Here is a 22118-nt window from a genome sequence, read left to right on the forward strand (position 1 = left end):
CGCTGTTGCCATAGCAGCAGACATGGAATGCTGATGTTTCATACGCCTACTTTTATTTTATTTTATTTTTTTCAGTATAGATACTGTATAGAAAGGGACGTGTGTCACTTGAGGTTTGTGTTTGAGCAGTATTGTTTGAGTTGCTTTCATTTTTGAAGTACTGTACTGTAGTGTGGGATTGCAGCGCATCACGATTCATGTCAATTTGTTATCAATTGTGTAGTTATTGATTAAAAAACCCTTGAGGCAAAAAAAAAAAAAATGGAGGGCACTTTTCGGCTGCAACCAAAAGAGGCACTGCTTCACTCAACTAGTTTTGCTCTCCTTAAAATGACAGCAACTATGTATGGCCTACATTCACGATATGACAAAACTCTTCCAGACAGCGCTATTCTGCTCAATAAAACACTGATAACCCATAGAGCTCGTGCACCTACGTCATAAAATCACGTGACTTTTGTTTATTCCGCCATATTGCTGGTCTAACAAAGCATTGTTGAATGCTAAGTCAGTTGGAGACGACACGAAAATATGTCTTATAGCACGACGCCCCGAGTCTTGTCCGATACCGTTAGACATTTAGAAGGTGAAAATAAATGAACGTACGTGGAAAAATTAGACAAACTCAGCATAGAGGGCCCGTATTTAATGCCGGAGTTGATGTTTCCGCCGATAAGAAATTGGACTGTTAATTTGCTTCCATTTGTCTCGGACAACTGGATTGACACATGGATCTGGTGTGTGTAGGTCGTCGAGATTTACACGGAAAAGTTTGAACGCGTATAAAAGTCTGGACGCGTACGAATACTTTGTTGCTGGATCTGTTCTCAATCAGGAATAAATCCCACACAGTGACGGCTCGTGAACGCAGAAGCGTGTTCGGCCACACGTTAACCTTTGCCGGAATCCATCGATCTTTTCAGCTAGTATTCAATACAGATACCAATATTTAAATAAAAGACCCCTGGTTTTACACAAACTCACATTCATTAACTATGATTGAAAAAAAAAAGGATGGAGTCGTCTACACAGAAGCGCTTGCGGCTACACTTAACCTCCGTAAACCTCTGCGACAGATGTTTTTTTTTTTTTAATACGCATTGTTCTCAAATGAGCCAACTTGGCGTTATAAATAATTCTTGGTAATTTGAGCTTGAGAAGAATAATTTCTACCTGAAATGAAGCGATCGCGACACAGGCGTGTGTGTATTTCAATTAGGCACCATTCCATCCCGTTTAATTGCAGAAATCCATCAATATTTTCTGTTTTTTCGACTGGTATTCCATAGAATGACCTCTTTGAATATCTGTCTCGTCTGTTGTGACAAACAACAGCACAACAGGTCTCGGGTATTGTGAATATTCTGCTCCGGTTGAACGTCGCCCACAATGTCGAGCAGCTCTGTTTGACCTGCAATATGGCGCCGTGAAAACGGTGACGTCACGTGCACGAGCTCGATATTGGCATCTGGCTTTTGTGATATCTAAAGGGGTCTTCAAGCAGTACTGCAAAAAGACAAGTCGAGGCTGTATTTTATTCCTCCCCGATCTCTCCTTTTACATACAATTCAAAAGAAAAAGTATAAAAACGTCGTATGAAACAAAGAAATTAAATAGACATATACATTTTTAAAAAAGATCATTCGTGATTAATAGACGTTAACATCTATTAAAATGCCGATTTGATTCCCCACAATATCAACAACTGCATTTTCCACCTTTTGCATAGAAGTAACCTCAAATATGAGCATTGAAAGACCCAGCTTTTTTTTTTTTTTTTTGCTGAAACAAGTTTGACATATATAATATTGCACAGTAGAACAAATATTTAAATAGCCATTTTAAAAAAAAACATTGACAAAAATGCAATATTTAAAAAAAACATTTTGTACATAGTGAAAAAGTACAACGATATAAAAGGCCTTTGCGTAAAAATTTGCAGACATTTCAGTGACCGAGTCGTGTTTATGTCGCTGTTAAAGGGCTTTAAATCTCTATGCAGATCTTTCCGGCTTCGTCCAATGAGGAAGGAAGCGAACGAGTCCTAAAATTGCTCAGTTCCAACTCAGCAGGCATGTTCATAGTTCAGATCTCTTTAGTTCAAGATAGGGGGGGGGGGGGAAACCTACGGAACCCTGGAGGGGAAAAAATCTTGCAGGAACACACAAATGGTCTTTGTATCTAATATACGTGTGTGTACATTTGCTCCATTTCTGCGTTATAGTTTCCGTACGAAAAAAAAAGGTTCTCCTCGCTGGCCCGTCGACACAGTGGACCTCTTGTGCTTGTCAGGTAAGTTTGGCACTGATGCGGATCCACTGAAGAGCTTGCCTGGTGTACTGGACCGCCTGAGCGATGCTGCTGTGAAGCGTCAATGGCCCCGACAGAGTATTCAAGTAGTTGAAGAACTCTGTTTTGAAAAGGGGAGTACAAGAGAGTTATCGTCAAATATTTTTGGACGTGAATGATATTCGATATGGGTAACACAGTGGCCTAATGCTGAGCACAAAGGTGGGCAAATTTTTGTGTTTAAATTGCAATTTTGGACTGTTTTGAATGGGGACACATGAAGTAAAAAAAAAAAAATAATAATACCTGGATAAAATGCTTTTGGATACTAAGTAAAATTTTTTATTTTCATAAAGGAATTTTATTCATTTTATGATTAATTTAGACTTAACCAATTTACAAAACGACTGTTTATTTAAAGTGTTTCATTTTTATTATAAAATAATTTACTAATTTCTAGAATTTATTTAAAATTAGTCTAATTTTAACTAATTAACTATTAATTTCCATTTAAAAATGCCTAAAATTGTTTCTTTTCATTCATTCAATTTTGATTTTATTATTATTTATCAATTCAATTAATTTAATTTAATTAAAATCAGTTCAGTTATTCAATCAGTTCAATAATTTTGAAATGTATCTTTGCGATACTTTCTATTTATAATTAAATAAACGCATTCTCATTTTTTTATGTCAGTGATTCCCAAACAGTGTGCCGTGAGCGAAGGCAGGAAGTACATACAGTAATTAATCGATCCATTTTTGGTAACATTTACTTTTTTTTTTTTTTTGTCGTGTGATTTTTCAATCGTAAAATATGTGCCTTGGCTCTATAGAGGTTGGAAATCACTGGTTTATGTTATTATTTCAAATATAATTCGTTATAATGCAACAGCAAGTATTCCCAGCAAATGCTCCAGAACTCTTTTGATAATGTAAATGTTCACTCGGGTGCGCTTCAATCCAAAAATGGACGCTTTGACCTTTGCTCTCCTTTGCGAGGTTGTCCGCAACTTCCCAGTATTCGTAGCTGTACAGGACGCTGTTGGTGATGTTTAGGTGACTCGCCGCCATCTGGTGGATACGTTGAGGGATGCTTATGAGCGAGGGTGGGGTCGCGTCGCTCAGTCGAGGAGGAGGGGGCCCTGCTGTCTCCCTGCGCCGCAAAAGCAAAAGCCATCAACGCGGGTTTGAAGTCGGACGCTTGTCGCGCTTGACTTGTTGTCCACCTACTTCCCGGTGTCGTTCCAGCAGGACGGCATTGGAGGCCCCTTGGGAGAAGTCTGCAAGGATGCCAGATATCATAATTCAGCTTCTGATAACCAGCACATACTTGAATGTGCGGCTCAGAGGTTAGAGAGTTGCCAATGTGCGGTTCTCCGAATCTTCCGGGACATTTCAAATGGTACTTCAAGTCCTACTGAGAAAGCCTATCAACATTCTAAAATAGATATTGTAACGAAAAATACATAGAACATTATTCACTTCGACGTCTATACAAAAAAATAAATATGAGCGGGGAGCGTGTCATCCATGTGCAATGTTGCGGAAGTCTCACTCGATATCCAATTGGTAGCCATATTGCCGAGCAGACGTCACAGCGGGACATTCGCCATTGACAACACGTAGTGGCAGAGGAACAACAGAGATTTTCGGATTTTTCCCAACGCCCCTTCTGACACGGAAGCTCTTTTTGAAGAAGAGAACATGTCACAGTCGAGTGAAGCGATCGGGGCAATATTACCCTCTCGTTTCGAGCCATATTTAGATGATATGCGGATCACTTTTAACTAACAACAGACTCCCCGACAGTATGACAGTATGTAGCGTACTCAGCCGCGAGCGACGACAACGCCGAGGCCCGGTGTGACGGTCTGAGCACTCCCGGCGCTGAAAAGTCTCCTTGCGATTAATGCGCATGCGGGTATATTTTGTAAACTTCCGGCCAGTCTGAAACATCCCCATCCATGCTTCAACACGTGCCATTCGACAACTTGTCGCCGAGTGTTCATTTTCGTGACGGACGTCTCAGAAAGACGAACACAACAAACGTACGTGTATGTGTATATCATTTTAGCAACTTTTTTTTAAGGATAGGTTAGGGTGAGGTTATAACAGATGTTAGCTCTCATCTGCCTGTCATTTGGAACTCACGAAGCTCTCATCCTTTGCACCCGTGCAATCCATTTTTCACAAGGAACCGGGTCTTTTGGAAAAGTGTGAAGAGTGAATCCATCCTGTCGAGTGTTCGAGCAATATCCAGCAATGCAGCGAGCCGGCATTTTGGCTAACACGAAGGAACAAAGAGCTACCTTCCCGCAGGTAAAACTGATATAAACACACGAACCCGCCAGAGTGGGCGTGTGCTAATGACATCACTTCCTGCTTCTTCTCCAAAACAAATCCCTCGAGAGGATTTTCATGGCGAGAGTTACAAAAAGCCATATTCGTCAAAATCATGTTGTGTGGTGAAAAAACAGATGCCTTTTTTTTTTATACTAAAAATCATGCTTTTCATGTCAGTGGGACTTTAAATAGCGCAAAAGGAACATTATTCATATCCAATGGCAAGTAGAATAGGCCTTGTATTTTTTCATGAAAATTCCACAAAGATGGTGGCCACCTGTCACATTACAAGTTTAAGAAGAAGTTCGCTGCTCCCGATTGGTCGTCATGGTAACAAACGCCTCAATCGGCAAGAAAGGCAGGTGAGGTGAGCAGTGGCTCATTCGCATGAGACAAAACTCCCCCCCCCGCTCCTGCCCCCCGCCCACCATGCCCAAGTATTTCCATCAAGCTTTGACACAAAGTGGATGTTGGTGTAATTTTACAAAGACACCTGGAAACGTTGCATAGCACAGTAAGTCTCACTTTAGTCAACAAAACTGTACATTAGCAACAAAAGTCGTCACTTACCTTAAAGTAGTCGAGCAGTACTTTGGAGTATTTCAGCGCGTGGTCCTTCTTTAAACGAAACATCTGCCAGTACAGGAGGGCGAGACACCGAAAGCTGTGAACCCACAAGGACAAGTGATAAAAAAATGATATTCCAGAGCGATTTTACGGGTGAGGAGCAGACTCGCGCACCAGAGCACCGCCAGCTGTTTGTCCTCTTGTCGGGCTCCGGGACCGGAGTGGCTCTTTAGCCTCATCGCGTACCTGCAAACACGTTCGTGATCACCAACATTTACGATGATTATTTGGAGCACGTTCGCTGTGACGGTTGACTGACAAGCAATCGCAGAACACCAACGTGACGTTTCCCCTCACTCCGCCATTGCTGATACCAAAAAGAAAATGCTGGTCCGCTGGGTAAGAAAGACTCAAAACTTAACTGGCGGACCCAGCGAGCAAGACTCATTTCCAGGTTTCCAAATGCACCACTTCACTGGCCACGATACACCCCTAGTTAATTGCGTTTTTAATTTACGGTACTGTGCTGTACGTGCCATTTGTAGTTCACCTTATCAGCTCCACCGTCTCGGCGTACATGGTGTAGGGGGATTTGGCCTCCAGCGGGCCTTGCTCCATCGCTTTGCCGCATTCCATGAACGAGAGAGCCGCGTCGACGTAATTCACGGCTTTTCCCAGCTTGTCCACCTGGAAGACGGTGAGATGGGGAACTCGGTCACGGGAACGGACCGGAAAGTCAAGTCCTGTTGCTGCGCTCACAAAAGGTTGCAGGTAATTTCTCCGTTGTGGTACCTTAAACCGGGTGCCCACGTACCAATAATCGGGCCGAGTTTGAGCATTTTTCCTCTCTTCTGATCAGTGTCGGCTAAAGGCAGAATATCGGCGGTTTCTAGAAGATTATCCGGTGATAATAGTTTTGCTCGGAAAACGGTCTGGGTCAACAATGAAATGTTAAACAGAAGATCCAAATCCAAATCTATGTGGTCAACTACAAGGATAAGAGTTTGCAACTGCTAAGTAGTTAAGATAAGCTAACAGTTTCAATAGCTCCTTTGACCACTCGTTCTTCTTCTTTGTTTTTTCTCGCTAGTGTTGTTTGCGAACGAACAAATCTTTTTAGTGACGAAACTGAACTGAATCAGTTTTTTAAATGGTTTGTTCTTTTTGTTTGTCCGCCGGTATAAGGCGAGCGAATGTGGTGGTTCGGTGAACGCGTTGAGTGAATGTGAACCTCAGGGATGAATCATTCACAACCTGAAGACGAATTCAGTGATTTTATGATAAAGAACTGCAAACAAATCTTTTGAACGAATCTTTTTAAAGGAACTGATTCGAGTAAGTCAGTCCACTCGAAATGAACCATCCACTACCATCTGATTCATAATCATGAGCGGTCTGCCTTCGAGTTCCTAGATGATGTCCGATGCAGCTCGTCTGTCGAGATCTCGTGAAGATCGTGAACTCACCATGGCATCTGCACGGTGCTTTATCCTTTTGGCTTCGTGTAAGTAGTACTCGGCGTGGTGTGACCTGGAAAAATGAGACGGATCCGCCACAAAAATGAAAATTTGTTCCTAAATTCAAATGGGGATCTGATTGATGGATGTGTCGGGGTGATCGCTCACGTTTCTGTGTTCGACGCGGCTCCTCTGTATCCGGCGGGGCCCCAAGAATCGGACGAATGCTGTCTGGACACTTTGACGCAATCCACTTCCTTTTTGGGCTAAAGTTGCCGGTGAAAAAATTAGAATCAAGCTAAAAACTTTCAAGGAAAGAAACCGGCCCATGGATTTTGTGTTACCTTAAGTGCTGGATTTCTGTTCTTCTCGTTGTTCCTGTAAGAAGCCTCGCCGTTTTTTGCTTTGGATGGGAGGTTGCTGGTCTCGGTGCTGTCGGACAGCGGCGACAGGGGCGATAACGGCCGCTTGTTGTCCAAGTATTCCTCCAAAAATCTGTCAACATACAAGATGTAAACAAACAAGACAGCATTCAACCTCGTGACTGAAGCTGTTTCTAGCATTTTTGGTCAGCGAATTGAGCTACAGCTCTCAATTCATTGTGCAAATTGTCGCGAGAGACTTTGGAGACCCCCAAAATCCCAACTCTTACCCATTATGCACGGTCTCGGTTGAAAGGAGACGCTCAGCCGCAAGCGACGACGATTCTCTGCGACCGACTGCGAGCGGCGTGTTCTTCTTGCCTTCTTTATGTGACACGGCATTCTCCAACTAGTCGGCCAAACGTAGACACACACAAACGTACGCACGCCCAGTTTGATGTTTAGTTTTTGTTGCAGCTTTTGGATCGGCCCATCAGGAGTTCCCGCAGCAAGTCACTCACATGGTTTGATTTTACACCGGAAGACGCTATTGTCGATAGAAGAGTTAACCCCTAAATAATCAATACAAATTTGACCCTAAAACCGGTCACTTGTGTCCCTGTATAGGGCAAAGAACCATGTTCGGTGAGTTCAAATCCATACCGTAGGAGTCTCACGCCAAGGCAACTACAAGGTAACTTACAATCAAAAAAAGGCAAATGATAATCATAATGAAAAAGCTATTATCAAATTACACATTTAATGAGATAAAACGGACAGCCCACACTTATATATCATATTTTTAAATCATTCTCTATGAAAATGCATTGACAGGGTGTCGAGTGCATGCCAGAGCAGCAGGTGGTGCTGTAACCCTCGACCACAAGTCCAGTTGAGCTGATTTGCAGACATGGCAATTGACCCCTCCGTACAGGGGACTTAACCACGCCTCCTGAAGTGACGTCACGCCACGTGCGCTCATGTAAGACAAACGGTAAAAATGGCAAATACAATACAATACATTCTGAACTGAGACAGACTCTATGCTTCTGATTTCATTCAATCATTCACGCGTAGCAGTGTTATGCTAGCGGAGAACGTCTCATTCATTTATACGAGACGTGTATTAAAAATCAAATTTAGGGCATATCTTCGTGCAAACACAGTCTGGTTAAGCTTCGGTCGGGAGCCAGCAAGAAATCGATACGTTTGTGCAGTCCGATCATCGCTAAATATCGCTCAACAAAGAATAAGTGTGTCAATCGTTCACACGCTGCAGCGTTATGCCGGCGGAGAACGTCTCATTCATTTATACGAGACGTGTATTAAAAATCAAATATAGGGCATACCTTCGTGCAAACATATGTGTTCCGGTTGATATTAGATGGATTTAGTTGATGATGCGGTCTTCCACAAAGTTTGATCCATCGAAGGCATTTTTCGTACCGGGTCTTCGGTTTTGGAAAGGGTACGAATCGAACTCCACCAACTCGGCTTTCAGGATACCCGTCGTCACTATTACAAAGTCCGTGACTACACCTCTTAACCATATTTTTTGTTAAATAACCCAAATACGCGATAAAACGCTAACTAAACCTATACTGGACCATTCAATGTTGTCAGAGAAAATGGCGGGAGCAAAAACGGGCTTTGGGCTATGCAGATCTCCGGCCTCTGATTGGTCAGTGACGCGGATTGCGCAATATCCACGGAGGGGTCAATTAAATGAAGGGCTGCATGTACAGCAAAATGGAAATAACTGCCAGTTACACGGAGACATAACCCTTTGCCGTAAACTGAACATTAAAATTTCAAGTTGTCATTGTAGTGTGGGTGTTTTTCCATAATGTCTATTTCCTGTGAGCTGCAATTTTACCTGCACCTGGAAATAATTGCTCATTCCAAACGGCATTAAAATGAATGTTTTTCCAAACGCTTCGTGTCTGTTAGTAAAGACTGCGAACGCGTACCTTGCGTTTCCTTCTGGTGTCTTTGGAGACGGTCTCAGGCGTGTACAGATGTTTCATAGCCTTCGCTTGTTTGCCTTTCGTCGTCGAAGAAGAAGAGGAGGAGGAGGCAGAGTCAGTGGCTTTAACGGTGGAATGGACAGATGTGTCCGGGACCCTCTTGAGGAGGCAGAGGTCGATGTGCACCACCAGGTTTCTCAGGCCTCGTTGGGAAGGCACCGTGGCCTGCTCGCTTCGGCCGAACGGGACCAGTGTGTAGAGTTTGTGCCCGTCCTCGCTCTGCTGCCCCTCGGCTGGGCTTTTTGAGTGCGTTCCTCGGGACTTGCTGCCATCGGGTCTACCGCAGCCGTGCTGGGCCCTCTGGCGGAGACTCTGGAGTGAAGTGGAGTCCGCCGGAACCTTGGCGACTTGGTATTCCGAATCAGAATTTGACGAGGCAGATGGTGAGGGGGACCGTCGCTGAGGAGGTGGACTGGGTGGAGATGAAGTGTCTCCCCGGTTCACCTCTTTCTCACCTCCCCGTTGTTGGCGCGCATGATCGTGATGCCGGTGTTGTTCTTTGGACTGGATTGTTTGACTTTCACGGATTTGTTGTTCTTCACGAGGCCGCCTCCTCTTCCCCTCGACAGCTACCACATCTCCTTCCTCCTCTTCTGCGGAACTCTCGATCCAGCGACGTCTCAGGAGCTGCGCCTCCGCCAGCCTCTTGTCTTCCTTTCTCTCCTCGTCCCTGTGCCTGTCCTCCCTCCTTTTGTCTTTCCTCCCCTCGCCTTCGGTATGAGGACTTTCTCTCTGGCGCACCTCACGTTTCTTGGCCTGGAGCGGCTTGTCTGATGTTTTGAAAGGATTAGCATTAACAGCACTCGGCCTGGCCCAGGGTTGTACGTCAGGACCTGGTCTCAAGTGATTATTACCGGAAGCCCTCGCGGTCGAACTTTGACTGATGCCGGTTTCACGGGCAGTTGGAAGATGGTGTTTTGTTCTCGCTGTATTGTGCTGAGAAGCGTGCCGAACTGGAGGTTGAGTCTTGCGGTCGGAGCTGAGGCCGTGTCGGCCTCCCTGGATCAGCTCGTAATGTGATGTGTCTTTGGCTGGCTTTTTAGTGACTGAATGGGAACTGCTCTGTGGTCTGCAACTGTCACTGGAGTTTGAAACCGCTTTGGATTTGTTTTGTCTGTGGTCTTTATCTTCTGTGGGCCTCGCTTTGGGCCTGTGCTGATGAAGGGGAGGCTCTGTGCTATTTGTGTGCTTGGTTTTTGCTTTAGAGTTGGACACTGACCTAACTTTTGTCTTGCGGGGAGGTGGCGCCGAGTACAGATGACTTTGAACCTCAGGGTAGTGGTAGTACTGCGAAGGTGATGGAGTAGGACTTCCCTGAGGGTCTCTCTGAATTGGATCAGGGCTCCGCTGCGTTCTCGGGCTCCCGCATAGACTTGGGAAAACACTTGAAACTGGACTCGGTCCAGGACTGTACCTGCTAATGCTCGGACTCGGGCAGGTGCCAGAAAGGGGGCTCGGGCAGAAGCTGTAACCGGGACTCAGCAGAGGGCTGTCGGGCCTGTAGCTCAACTGCGGGCTGGGAATGGGACTTTGGCTAGGGCGGTAATCCTGATTGCTGTCCCAGCATCTTGCCGGAGACGGCGCTCGGAGCGTGTGCGGAGAGGGCGGGTTTCCAGGAATGCTACGGTCCCTTCCAGCTGCTTTTTTCTTGGACTTCTTCAGCCACTTATCCAATTGCCACTGGGCAGCTGTGGGCCGATCACTCTGCAGACACCGGTGAAGAAAAATGCAACATCAGCATATAACTCATTGGAAACTGATAACATACACCTGAAACATATATTTCAGAAATATTTCTCCGATGGGAAGTCAAGGGGAAATCATCTATTCCAGGGTCAAATTGCCACAACCATAAAACTTCCGCACTCTGCCTGCACAGTTAATAAAGTAATATTATAACTGTCATCTATCCATCCATTATCTACGGTGCTTGTCCTCACTCGAGTCGCAGGTAAGCTTGAGTCTACCCGGGCTGACTTTTTGAGGCAAGAGTCGGTCGGGGTGCACCGCGGACTCGTCGCCAGCCAATCCACAGGGCACATAAAGAATAATGGCTCCCAATATACAGTATTCGTCTTCTCGTAACAACCAAAACGCATGCAAATACTTTGTCGTGCACTGAACTGAGGTTTTGCATGACATAGCTGACAAACTTTAGAGATGTATCTTCTCAAAGGTTTTGCCCCAACATCGTGTTTAGAGGTACTGCCCTACTTTAAATCAGCCGTCTCCTCTACTAGTTTTGCCCAATATATATTTGTATACAGTATACACATATAGAATAAAATTGACGTGGGTTTCTGTGACCTATTTACAACACAGATAAACTTATTGCTGTTTTACTGAGCGCGAAGTGAGTTCATAGTAAGATTCCCCTGAGATTTGAACTCAGATCACCGGATTCAGTGTCCAGAGTGCTGACCGTTCCAACGCCGACCCAGACAAAACAACCAAATGTTCTGACTGCTGTTCCTGACATCCTCGTATGTGCTTACTGTTTATCCAGGGAACGAGCGACACGGCACGGATACGCGCGAATACGGGCCCGAGAAGGAGTTTTAGGAAAAATACTTACGGCTGTGGCGCAAACTCCCCCCCCCCCTGCTCCCCGTCCTTCTCGGTCTCTCGCCTTCTCTCGCCTTCCTTCTGGCAGCCGAGCAGCAGCGCTAAATTAAACCTCCAATCCTCAAGTCAAACAGCGAGCCCCCTCCTTCCTGTCACATCCCTCGACCTCTTTCCGGGGAAGACACTGCATCTCTTGTAACGTCTCGACTGCCTTCCCTTCCCTCCCCCTTTTTCGACTTTTGGCCCTTCCTACCTCTTTCGTACCTGCAGCTCTGGATTTGCTTCCCTGAACTGCCTCAGCCCCCGTCTCGTCCTTTCGGAGACGCTCGGCGTAAATGAAAACCACATGGTCTACCACCAGCTCCCCCTACCCAACCCCGTCCCCCACCCCCTTCGTCCACGCACCCGGAGCCTCACATAAGCTCCACTCCCCGTGTTTTTTTTTTGTTTGTTTTTTTTTGCCTCGGAGGCCCAATTGGTGCTTGCTTGGACATCTACAGGGCCTTGCATTCATGAAAGAGGAGCAGGTTGCCCCCCCGGGACCCCCTCCCCCACATACCAAAGCATCTCAGAGCAGCCTACCACTCTCCACAGGAACCCCACCTTTTCCATGCTGAACACATCAACACTAACAATGTCAGTGGCGCCTCGGAATTGGAAGGATTCTGTTCAATTGGACCTTAAAGCTCAAGTGTCATCCCTGTAAAGATTCTAAAATAGATATTGTAATGAAAAATACATGTAACATTATAACAATTCAATGTCCATACGAAAAAATAAATATGAGCGGAGAGCGCGTCATCCATTGCGCAAATTTGCGGAAGTCTCATACGACATCCAAGTGGTCGCCATCTTGCCTGCATCGTCTGTTCATTACATCACACCGTCACACATTCGCCACTGAAAACACGCCGTGCCACCTACTATGGGACACGGAAGCTCTTTTCAAAGAAGAGAACACTTCACAATCGAGTGAAGTGAGCGGGGCAATATTACCTTATCGTTTCGAACCATATTTAGATGATATGCGGATCACTTCTAACTAACAAGAGACACCCAGACAGGATGTATGAGCCAAGCCGTGCTCGGCGCCGACAGGTACATTGACGCATTTAGCACCCCTGACTTACGTGCGCGTATCTTTTGTTACATTCTGAGAGGATCATACCCCCCGCCCAAACTATTTTTTTTTTTTTTTTAGTAGCTGTATACACACCTACCTGTCATTTTGAACCTTCGACGCTCTCGTCCATTTTTCACGACGAACCGGGTCTTTTTGAAAAGTATGAAGAATGAATCCATCCTCCCGAGTGTTCGAACAATATCAGCAATAGATCGAGCCGGCATTTTGGCTAACACGAAGGAACAACGAGCTACCTTCCAGCAGATAAAACTAGTATAAACACACAAGACCGCTTGAGGGCGCTACTGCCCTGTACGTCACTTCCTGCTTCTTCTTGAAAACAAATCCCTTGAGAGGATTTTCATAGCGGGAAAAGCCACATACGTCAAAATCATGTTGTGTAGCGGAAAAAAAAATGGATGGGTCCATTCCGGCTGTCTTTTTTTCCTTTAATAACGTACTAAAAATCATATGGATTTCATGACAGTGGACCTTTGAAAGCACAGTATGCTCCCAATTCTGACTATAAATCCAGATCACAAAGACCAGTTCTTGCTGTGCTTGTGCGGGTTGTCTAGCTCCCACATTCCAAAAACATGCACACTGGGTTAACTGAAAATGCAAAATTGTCCCTAGGTACGAATGTGTAAGCGTATACGTGCCCTGCGACCGGCTGCCAACCAATCCAGGCTCCAATTCACCCACGACCCGATGAGGACGAGTCCTATGCAAAAAATGGATGGATTTTAGCATTAGCCACGCTGGTGCATCAGAGGTTAAGAAGTAGATCTAGTCCTTTAATTTAACATTAAACATTGGCAAAATGGACCATTGGTTGACTTGGGATCGATTCTTCCTCAAGTCACGGTCGCCCCGTGCTTGACTGGCCACCCGCCCTGGGAGTCCTCTGCCTTTGGTCTTCTCCAAATCACTCGGTTATATTTACATTATATCAAAAGGGGAACGTCGATTTGAAACGCACACCCGCAAGGCGCTTGTCTTTAACTTCAGAGCGTCTGTTGTATTTGAGATCATCCCGGTTAGGGCGTTCGATTGGCGGACGACCGCTCCACTGTGTACCCCGCCTCTCGCCCGATATCACCGTCTTTAGAAATTGTACGGATGTCTAACCCTGGTTCGTGCGTAATGTTGTTCCATAAGACTGAGCTTGTTGACATGACACCCAGGCACTAATTCCCAAAGCTACGGCTATTACCGCACGCCCCCCGAGCTACTTCCTCCTCCTCCTTTTTCCAAACTCACACTTTGCATTCCACCTTCTGCCCCCCCCCCCCCCCTCCCCATGATCCAGAGGCCACAAAAGACAGGCAACGGCTAAAAGAGAGTCGCGGGCAGCGGCCCCGGTGTTGTTACCTCCTTGTTGCCGCCGCGCGGGGACCGCCCGTCTCTGGGCGAGGCAGGTGGGCTGGAGCTCCGGGAACGAAGGCTGCTGCTGACCGACTCCGCGGAAGAGCGGGATCGCGAGGAGTCCGAGCTGGTATTTCTCGCCCTCCTGCCATTTGTGTGCGACGGGCTGTCGGTCAACACACACACACACGCATCGACAAAATGGAGGGTCAGAAAAGTGCCGCTTGTGTGCTACACAGAGATAATCAACATAAATAACTGGCAAAAAGTCAATGTCAGAAATGATCATGTGTAGTTATACTTCCAAGGTTCAGTCCGCAACTTTTATTTTCACGCAAGCCACTGCTACAAGAAATGACATTTGACAGACGATTGATCAAGCCTATCAACTCTTCGAACATCTTGTTGTAATTTTCAGTGTTCAATCGTTTATATTTCCTGTCGACTGTCAAAATTCACACAGTCTGCGCTCTGTATTGCACCAAACACAATGTACTGGAAATGACGCGTTTTAGCTAGCAATGGGCTACGGTCTTCTGTTTGTAAACTTCTTCTTCTTCTTGTCCTTTTGGCTTGTCCCGTTAGGGGTCGCCGCGGCGTGTCATCTTTTTCCATCTAAGCTTATCTCGTGCATCTTCCTCTCTCACACCCACGGACTTCATGTCCTCTCTCACAACATCCATCCACCTTTTCTTTGGTCTTCCTCTCGCTCTCTCTTCCTTGACAGCTCCATCCTCGCCACCCTTCTACCAAAATACTCACTCTCTCTCTCTCTCTCGCCTCTGGACATGTCCAAACCATCCTAGTCTGCTCTCTCTCACCTTGTCTCCAAAACATCCAACTTTGGCCGTCCCTCAAACGAACTCGTTTCTGATCCTATCCAACCTCGAGAACCTCAACGTCTTCATTTCTGCCACCTCCAGTTCTGCTTCCTGTTGTTTCTTCAGTGCCACCGTCCGTCTCTAATCCGTACATCATGGCCGGCCTTACCGCTGTTTTGTGAACTTTGCCCTTCATCCTAGCAGAGACTCTTCAGTCACATAGAACACCAGACACCTTCCGCCAACTGTTCCACCCCGCTTGGACCCGTTTCTTCACTTCCTTACCACACTCTCCTTTGCTCTGTATTGTTTACACCGAGTATTTGAAGTCATCCATTTGAAAAATATTATTTTGCTTTTCTGTAGCAGAAAATAATCATACAATAGTTGGGTTTATTTGGGGGGGGGGGGTTCCCACCAGCTCCCTTTCAATCACATGGTGAGGAGGCGGGGCACGGGCGTAGCATACAACATATCAAAGAGACGGCGCTGTTGTTGTGATGCAGAATTCCAGCCGAGGGGGCGACAAAAACTGCACACAGCAGCTTTAAAGGTCCCATACGTCCCATTTTTTTTGGTTTCATTTTTGTATAATGTGACATCCCAAGATAGCCGTGAATTTTGGTAAAGTTACCTGTGTCTGTCCCAGGAAGCCGATTCATCGGTGGCCTTTAGGGGCACATAGCAAAAAGAACACTAATTAATCATCCACATCAGTAACAAAATGTGAACACGTCTGGAACTGAAAGGCTGTCTGTCGTGCCTCATTCGGCCTATTGTCAGCGCGCAGTTCCCCTCAATGCGTTCCCTCCAGCTTATCATCGAGTACGACTACCACTTACCCTTTGAACATCATCCTCATCGCTGCTTAATTTTAGGTCGTCAACAAGCATCCTGCAAAAGGGGAAAAAAACAACCAATCGGAGAGTGAGATTTGCGTCAGCCTCACTGTTCAGAGGATGCTTATCCTCACCAGGGTCGTGGAAGTGCTGGAGTCTATCCCAGCTGTCAAGAGGCGGGTTACACCCTGAACTGGTCCCCACCCAATCGCAGGGCACATCGAGACAAACAACCATTTGCACTCACATCGACGTCTATGGGCAATTCAGACTCTTCAGTTCAGTTTGGGATGTGGGAGGAAACCGGAGTGCCCGGAGAAAACCCACGCAGGCAACGGGGAGAACGTGCCAAGTCCACATAAGCGACACTGCATTTGAACCCGGTTCCTCAGAACTGCGAGGCAGATGTGCTAACCAGTTGTTCACTATTCAGTAAACCAAAATAGTACTTAAAAGGGTTAATTTTTGCCCGGCAACCTATGTGAGGATAGGTGGCAAAGAAAATGGGGATGGATGGATGGATGGATGGATGGATACATTTTTAAAAAGAGTTCGACCAGGGGTCACCGAAATGGTGGCAGCAGCCACCGAGCCCCCCTCAAGACCACATAAACGCCCCCGCGGACCTGTTCTAAAAATAGCTCAGCAGTGAAGGGATTGAAGAGATTTGTAGGAAGAGCACGTTGCATATTGATATTCATCTCTATCCTGCCTTGCTTGATCATTGTTCCCGAGAAATCATGAATATGATCGATGCATTCACACGTGCATTCTTTGCCGCTTATCCTCACAAGGGTCACGGGGAGCACCGGAGGCTATCCCAGCTGTCAACGGGCAGGAGGCGGGGTACACCCTGAACTGGTCGCCGGCCGATCGCAGGGCACATAGATACAAACAGACGCACTCACAATCACACCTAGAGGGGGGCAATTTAGAGTGTCCAATTAATGTTGGGACGTGGGAGGAAACCGGACTGCCTACCCGGTGAAAACCCACACAGGCACAGGGAGAATATGCAAACTCCACACAGGCGGTGCCGGGATTGAACCCAGGAGCTCAGAACTGCGAGGCCAACGCGTTACCATCTGATCCACCGTGCCGCGCTATCATTAATTATTCACCCTATAATTTAATTAAAGGTGATTTGAGCAAATTAGTCATTGCAGAAGTGTGAATCCAATTGCTACCCCTTTGCATTATTCAGTACCCAAGAAGTTGCCCCCCCCGATGCGCTTTCAAAGAGGTCGTTGACCCCTGACATTTGGGATCGCGTCACGGTCCCTTTGAAGTTTAACACGCCGCTGTGACTTATGCTTCCTCCCGTGCCACTTACGACTTGTGAGGCGCCACGCGGGGGTGACGGTTCGTCGGCGGCAGAGCGTCCCCCCGTCCTGCCGTGATGAGATATTGAGTCACGATGGGTCGCTTTTAAAGCAACATAAATAGCCACATCCGAGCGGGTACCTTGCCTCTGTCGTGCTGGCGGCTGTTTTCCATCCTTTAAACACAAGGGGGGGGGGGGGGGGAATAACAAACGCTGTAACACCGCGTGAACGATACCGCGACGATCGCCAAACGTAAAACGTACCGTAGGGTTGAAGAGGATCCGCTGGTCACCCGCTAAGGCTCGCTGGGACGGCCACGGCTGAGTCATGTCCTGTTGAATCATAAATGATCTTTAAGATGCCGACGGCGGGGGAACCCTCGCCGGAACTCTCCTGTTTACAATTTGGAGTGCAACGGAGATCGTGCGGGCCAAATATCCCTCAAAAGTCCAACACAACCTCCACGAGTCTGTTAAATTGTCTTTCTGTTCAGCCTGTATATGCTACCCTTGGGTCAAAGTCTTCAAAACTTTAATTTTGACTACCGTAGCTATTCAGGTTATATTTCACAGTGTCTCCAGATGAGTGCAGTTCAATTGAGGTTTTGTCTAAATCAGATTTTCTTCAACTAAATCACAACAAAACTGAGACAATTGTTTTAGTCAATAAAGAAAAGAGAATTGCTGTTAGTAAACACTTGGACTCTATCTTTAAAAACCAAAGACCAAGTCCGAAACCTTGGTGTTTTGATTGATTCCGACCTGACTTTCAACAATCGTATCAAATCAATCACAAAAACATACAGTATCTAGAGTGAAGTCTTGTATGTGTCGAGCAGACCAGGAATAGTTCATCCATGCTTTTGTGTCAAGTAGACTTGACTATTGTAATGGTCTTCTGACTGAACTCCCTACAAAAGAGAACGAAACAGCCGCAGCGCATTCGGAATGCTGCAGCTCGCGTTCTGACCAGTCAGGGCATATAACTCCAATCCTAAAGTCCTTGCACTGGCTTCCAGTCATCTTTAGAATAGATTTGAAAGTTCTGCTACTGGTCTATAAATCACTAAATGACTTAGGAAGAAAGAACAAGATCCCGGATACAAGCGGCCGAAATGAGTTTCCTCCAAAGGGTGTCAGGGCTCTCCCTTAGAGACAGGGTGAGAAGCTCGGTCATCCGGGAGGGGCTCAGTGGCGAGCCACTGATCCTCCGCATTGAGAGGAGCCAAGATGAGGCGGCTGGGGCATCTGATCCGGATGCCTCCCGGACGCCTCCCAGGTGAGGTGTTCCGGGGCACGTCCCACTGGAAAGAGACCCCGAGGACGACCCAGGACACGCTGGAGAGACTTTGGGAACGCCTCGCGATCCCCCGCCCCGCTACCCGTCCCGGAGAAGCGGTAGAAGGTGGACGGATGGATGGATTTAGGTCCTGAATACATTACGGATTCCAAATCCAGTAGAGCTCTGAGATCCACCGACTCGGGTCAAAAAGTGGAGCGCAGAGTCCGAAGCAAACGTGCCGAAGCAGCATTTAGCTATTATGCTGCACAGAAATGAAATAAATTGCCAACAGAGGTGAGGTCAACAACCCCAAGTGGGAATGTTTTGAAATCCAGGTTGAAAACGCTTCTTTTTTTCTCATGCTTTTTAGAATATATCCACTTTTTGATCATATTACTTGCACTGGATGCAATTTTAACTATCTTTTCTTGAATATGTTGTCATTTTTATTGTTTTCATCCCGTTTTAAATGTTTTATCCCTCTGTTTTGAAACGCCTTTAATCATGTAAAGCAATTGAGTCACCTCGTGTATGAAATGCGCTATACAAATAAATTTGCTTTTGCTTTTTTTTTTATTTTTATATTTACATTTTATTTTTTATTCACTCAAAATTCTTAAACACCAGAATTTACAGTTTTCATAGCAGCCGTAGATTTCATTTCCACACCGAGAGCTCTTTCCAATATTTGTGACGGAAAATCATACCAATCTGAAATACCGGAACTGTTATTACAAATGTAATTACCAGTCCCGTGAGAATGAAGGACCTTCATAAATGTGTAATGCCATCAAAAGTCGATTCTTACCCCCCAAATATCTTTGGCACAGCCGTGTTGTCCTGTTGTTTCCTGCACACAAGAGAAGAAAAAAAAAAAGTGCGTAAGAAGATGAGCGGTCGACAGTTGCTAAGTGAAGGTGCACACGCGGACGCACAAGAGCAAAACTTGCTGCAAATATGTACAGTAAGTCAAAGTCCCACTTGTGCCGTCTCGGTTGCAAATATGCAGGTGAACGATGAGGGGGGAAGATGCACTATTAGTCATTGCGAAAAGTGACAGGGACTCATTGAGTCATACTGTACGCGTGAAATCACAGCTGCGGATGAGCGGTGGTGGTGTTGGGGGGGGGGGGGGGAGCGGTTCCAAAATCATTTTTCGCTTTCTGCCCTTGTAACCGAAACCTCCCCCGTTTTTTGCCGTTCAGGACGACGTGAGAGCCGAGACCTCCGTTTATCTCTCCGTCGTGTGCGTCCGTCCGTCCACTTGTCAGTGACGCCCATCTATCTACATTCGGGTCACAGGTAAGGTGGAGCCCGTCCCAGTTGACTTGGGGGCGAGAGGTGAGGTACACCCTGGACTGGTTCCCAGTCAAACCTCGTCTCTAGTAATTACGTCCCAGTTATATAGAATCACACGTACGGTCTGGCCTTTGCCAGATCGTTGCTTAATACGTCGTTCCCGCGCTCTCGTAATCCCGTTCTTCATCTCACTGCCTGCCCGCTGACCTGCCTCCTACGCCTGACGTCCTTGTTACTGCTGCTCCCGTTGACTGCCTGCCTGATCCCTGACACTGGACTGAATAAATACGTTTCCCGAACTGCCTCTACGTCTCCCGAGTCGTGCATTTGGGTCCAACCCCGTGTTCTGGTCGCGGCAGTCCTTCATACGCTGCAGTCGTCCTGTCGCATGTGCAGAAAAACACCCCCAAAGCACAATGCTAGCACCCCCATGCTTCACAGTAGGGACGGTGTTCTTGGGATGGAACTCATCATTCGTCTTCCTCCAAACACGGTTAGTTGAATTATGACCAAAAAGTCACCTCGGACCCGAATGAGGAGAACCGCTCTAGAAAACGAACGTTTGCTGTTCGCCATTGACATCGCGGACTTTCATGCGGATGGCGTGGGATCAGTTCCCGATCAATCCCGCCTTCACGCCCCCTTAAGCGACACGGCAAATGTTTGAAAACATCCACATTGGGATTTCACTTTCCTCAGTGGGAATTCCGCGGAGAGCGGCTGCGTTTGTGTGCCGGTGGTGTCCCTTCCCGCATTCGTGACTCACTAGAAGCTCGCTATCATTTGGCCACATCGCAAGTCCGCCGAGGGGGAAACGGCGCAAGCGTGTAAAACCGTCTCATCGCGGAGGGGAGAGAGAAACACAAACAGGACAGGAAAAAAACAGAAAAGATGGGAAATCCTCGGGTTACAATTAGCAGGCCGTCGTGATCGCGGCGGCCTGCGCTAACATCACAACCTGCAGGCTCGTGGCGCAATACCCCGATGAACGGGTGAAGCCATGAGGGACCGAGTCAACTGCGACCGACCAAAATAAAAACAAAAAAACTGCAACAAGCTGCACACAGCAAGGCTGTTTGAACATTGTTCAACTATCTGTCATTTCACGGCGCGATCGCATCAAAACATGCGCGACATAAACATACCGGAAGAAGACTGCTGACTTAAAATAGGCCCTGCGCAAAGGCTACGATGAAATTAAGCAACGTTTCTTCCAAAATAATCAAATTTGTACTCATAATTATGGCAGATAACAGACGGAGTGTTCAATTCATGCTCATTTTATTACTGGATGTGAAATTATTCAGCTAATGTTGGAGCAGATGAATATATATTTTTTACAAGTGGCTGACATCATGACATTTTAAACAATGAGATAATATGATTACATTGGATTTGAATTTTTTTTTCACTAAAATGGGTATTAAATCGGATTTTATCTTAAAATTAAATGTGCAATCAAGATCAGCTATTGGTTCACTTGATTTGAGTAAGTACCACGTTTAAAATAAACTACAAAAAATTTTCTAGATTTTGTATTTATAATCAATACATTTGGAAAAAATTTGAAATGTTTTTCAAGTTTTTTTTTTTTTTACAAAAAATGAATGGATTCTCACATTTATTTGCAACACTGGAACCCAAAAACTCTTTAAAAAACCAAACTATCTTTTATTAAAATCTTCAATAACCGGCTATATTGCCATGTCAAGCGCAATAAGGATCACATCTGGACCAAAGTTGCTTTAACAACACAATTTCAGAACACGCATGCAAGTCGAAAGTTTCACATTTCAAATGAATTTTTACAGGTTTCTTATTGTAAATATATTATTGAATTTAAATTTGAATACACATTTTTATCAATTGTGTGTCCTTTTTCATTATTGTTTTTTTTTTTTTTTTTACTTTCGTCCATTACAAAATGGCTTCTTTTTTTTTCCTTTCATTGCTGAGGTTATTAAGGTGTCGATTGTCACCGATCAGCACCACTAAAAGATTACCAATCAAGCATCAAAGTTCAGAGGTGTAACCAGGAAGTTGCGCACCAACACGAGCAAGAGTGACGACCGCGCGCACAGAAAAGTCGCCTTGGCGGAGGTCAGGCGTTCCCCTCACCTGAGGAAAGAGACATCGGTGCAGCGAAGGTCCGAAGCAAAGTTTCCCCCTGCCACTGCGCAGGACAGTGGGCATGGTTCCCGCGTGGATGCTCAGAGCCCCGCGTGGGTGTCCATAACGGGCTGGAGTCGCGTGACGAGACGCGGCCGGGAAGCGCAATCGGCGTCTCGCTCTTGCCACAGAGGATGAGGATCATGATGGAGCTCCGTGTGGTTACCGTGGAGGGCAGATGGGGGCGGGCCCGCGCCCGCTCGCGTCACGCATGACGTGAGCGGAAGTGGCGGGGGGGGGGGGGAGGCGATCGCCACTCGGGACGAGTGGACTCTGACTG

At 46.3% G+C, this 22118-nt stretch overlaps 1 protein-coding gene across 2 annotated transcripts; it reads right to left on the bottom strand.

Annotated features, from left to right (window-relative positions):
* Nucleotides 1-1549: 1549 nt before the first annotated feature.
* aff3 (AF4/FMR2 family, member 3) lies at nt 1550-21989 on the bottom strand. 2 transcript variants are annotated; one of them, XM_061841490.1, is made up of 19 exons: nt 21788-21989; nt 19179-19220; nt 17353-17421; nt 17229-17262; nt 17098-17155; nt 15768-15819; nt 15560-15594; nt 14111-14270; nt 8992-10752; nt 7312-7430; nt 7004-7154; nt 6828-6925; nt 6669-6732; nt 5753-5889; nt 5377-5448; nt 5206-5299; nt 3523-3572; nt 3273-3445; nt 1550-2410 (listed from the first exon to the last, which is right to left on the bottom strand). In XM_061841490.1, exons 1-19 carry the CDS (start codon nt 21860-21862, stop codon nt 2289-2291), a joined length of 3366 nt encoding a protein of 1121 aa, XP_061697474.1. In that variant the 5' UTR covers nt 21863-21989; the 3' UTR covers nt 1550-2288. The 2 variants fall into 2 exon arrangements, with proteins under 2 accessions (XP_061697474.1, XP_061697476.1); XM_061841492.1 differs by having other exon boundaries at nt 17234-17262; nt 21788-21808.
* Between the last annotated feature and the right edge of the window lie 129 nt (nt 21990-22118).

Source organism: Syngnathoides biaculeatus, chromosome 14 (assembly GCF_019802595.1).
Source record: "Syngnathoides biaculeatus isolate LvHL_M chromosome 14, ASM1980259v1, whole genome shotgun sequence".
Lineage (NCBI taxonomy): Eukaryota > Metazoa > Chordata > Actinopteri > Syngnathiformes > Syngnathidae > Syngnathoides > Syngnathoides biaculeatus.

Excerpts from the sequence above, each read along its gene's own strand:
- aff3 (XM_061841490.1), bottom strand. The coding sequence starts at position 21,862 with ATGCCCACTGTCCTGCGCAGTGGCAGGGGGAAACTTTGCTTCGGACCT. Across the intron at positions 17,156-17,228 it reads GCCAGCACGACAGAGGCAAG|GACGGGGGGACGCTCTGCCG; the intron begins GTACCCGCTCGG and ends TCATCACGGCAG. Across the intron at positions 3,573-5,205 it reads TACTGCTCGACTACTTTAAG|ACTTCTCCCAAGGGGCCTCC; the intron begins GTAAGTGACGAC and ends GCATCCTTGCAG.